General features: G+C 29.7%; 1 protein-coding gene across 1 annotated transcript; it reads left to right on the top strand.

The window, feature by feature from the left end:
• Window positions 1-838: 838 nt before the first annotated feature.
• On the top strand, window positions 839-1,715 carry EMWEY_00054880 (dense-granule antigen DG32, putative; the record flags this gene model as incomplete). The annotated part of the gene is made up of 2 exons (XM_013480164.1): window positions 839-1,060; window positions 1,353-1,715. 2 exons carry the CDS (start codon window positions 839-841, stop codon window positions 1,713-1,715), a joined length of 585 nt encoding a protein of 194 aa, XP_013335618.1.
• Between the last annotated feature and the right edge of the window lie 254 nt (window positions 1,716-1,969).

Below are 1,969 nucleotides of genomic sequence, written 5' to 3'. Positions count from 1 at the left end.
AAAGCTGGATGTATTCCTCCCTTTGTTGTAGGTAAGGGGAGCGCGACGGGTATTGAGTAAATGGGGAATATTTCTTTAATAAATATAGATATATTTAGATAATAATTATAAATAAAAAGATATAAAAAGAATCTGCACCAATTAATACACTATTATCTTATAGTTACCCTACAAGATAAGGATGGATGGGTGTGATGGATTGGGTACACAGATGCAGGAAGTTGAATTGTTGGCATAAAGGATGAATATGTTGCTATTTATTCATAAATATACATAATTAATATAAAAATAATTAAGAATAATAAATAAAATTAATAAATAAATGATAATTTATCCATAAATTCATCATAAAATGATGAATTTATATTTATATTTACCTAGTAGGGAGCTGGCTGTTGTTGGCTGCTGCTGCTCCCTCATGGCCTGCAGGTACATCATCATGAATAAGTAATAAAGAACAAAAGAATAAAGAAAAAGGTAAATAAAACAAATAAATAAATAAATAAATAAAAAAGAATAATAAATAAAAAAGAATAATAATAAATAATAAATAAATATACAATATATATATCCATATTTACCAGTTTCCTTCCCCACAGCAGCAGGTGGTGCTGCTGCTGCTGCTGCTGCTGCTGCTGCTGTTGTGCACTGCAGCAGGCGGATGATGATGGACTCGAGTGCGTGTTTGTATTTATAAGTTATAAATTTAGCTATATAATTGTTGTAGGAGTATATATTTTGTTGTATAAATAGTATATACATATAAATATCTGTATATACATCTTATAATTCCTTTTTTTTTCCTTCTTTTTCCTACAACATAAATAGCTGAATAAGGATGAGGCTTACGGCGGGTATTCTTATGGCCCTAGTGGCTCTTATGCAGTGCAGCAACACTTTTCTTCCTGCAAATGCAGAAGGAGAGAAACTATTAGATGTAGCAGCAAAAAAAGCAGTAGAGGAATCTGTTGCTGTTCCTGTTGGTGAGTTATGGCGGGATATATACAGCTTACTAGTTCGTCAGAAGGGAGCGGAGGCAGCAAGACGTTTACGCTATCTGGTAAGGAAATTGAATAAGAATTCATGTATAATTATTCAATAATATACCATAATCTTTCATATATTATATATTATTTAGGTCTATTTTATATATATTTACTATTTTATACATAAATTGTTGCATATTATACATATTTATATCCATATCTTTTCCCCTCTTTATTGTTCCCCCCTCTGCTCCCTCCTCCCCATAGTAGTATACCACCATTAATCCATGAACATATGCATAAAATAGATGAATAAAAAGGTAATTAATAATAAAATAAGTATATTTATGTGTATTTTTTCTTCAGTTATCTGGTATAACGGGCAGAAATGATCCATTGGACTTAGCAAAGTTTATTATGGATAAGATAAAGAGGGAAGTATTCAATAATCGTGTTAATAAAAGAACATGGGAATGGCTTACCATGGAATTATATGAAGTATTAAAAGAATGGTGGCAATTAACACCAGAAAATCCAAGAGATTCTGCAGATATAGGTACATGGCAAGCCTTAATAAATCTACAGAAAAATACTATGGGTCCTGCACTAAGAGGAAGCAATAAGATTGGTGCAATTAACGATTTACTCCTTGACCCTGAACTTGAATTAATTCGAAAATGGGTGAGTGAGTGGAAGGGTGCACCTATGCCTCGTAATAAGGACGATTAAGAAAAAAAATTTTCTTATAAATATTATTCATTAATTAATTATATTAATTATATTTATTTATCTAAATATACTCATTAATATATTATTCTGCTCCTCTTTCTCTAACGAATTAGATTAATATATATTTATATATATGGGATATGAGCAGCAGTAACAATAATTATAATTATAATATAAACAACAAGAAGAAAGAAGAAAAAAAGAAATAAAGGAAGAAGAAATAATAATAAATAAATATATATATATATATAATA

The sequence above is a fragment of the Eimeria maxima genome, genomic scaffold, assembly GCF_000499605.1.
Source record: "Eimeria maxima Weybridge genomic scaffold, Emw_scaff1687, whole genome shotgun sequence".
NCBI classification, from domain to species: Eukaryota; Apicomplexa; class Conoidasida; order Eucoccidiorida; family Eimeriidae; genus Eimeria; species Eimeria maxima.
The sequence above is the reverse complement of the archived record's forward strand: the minus strand, read 5'-3'. Positions and strand labels throughout refer to the sequence as shown.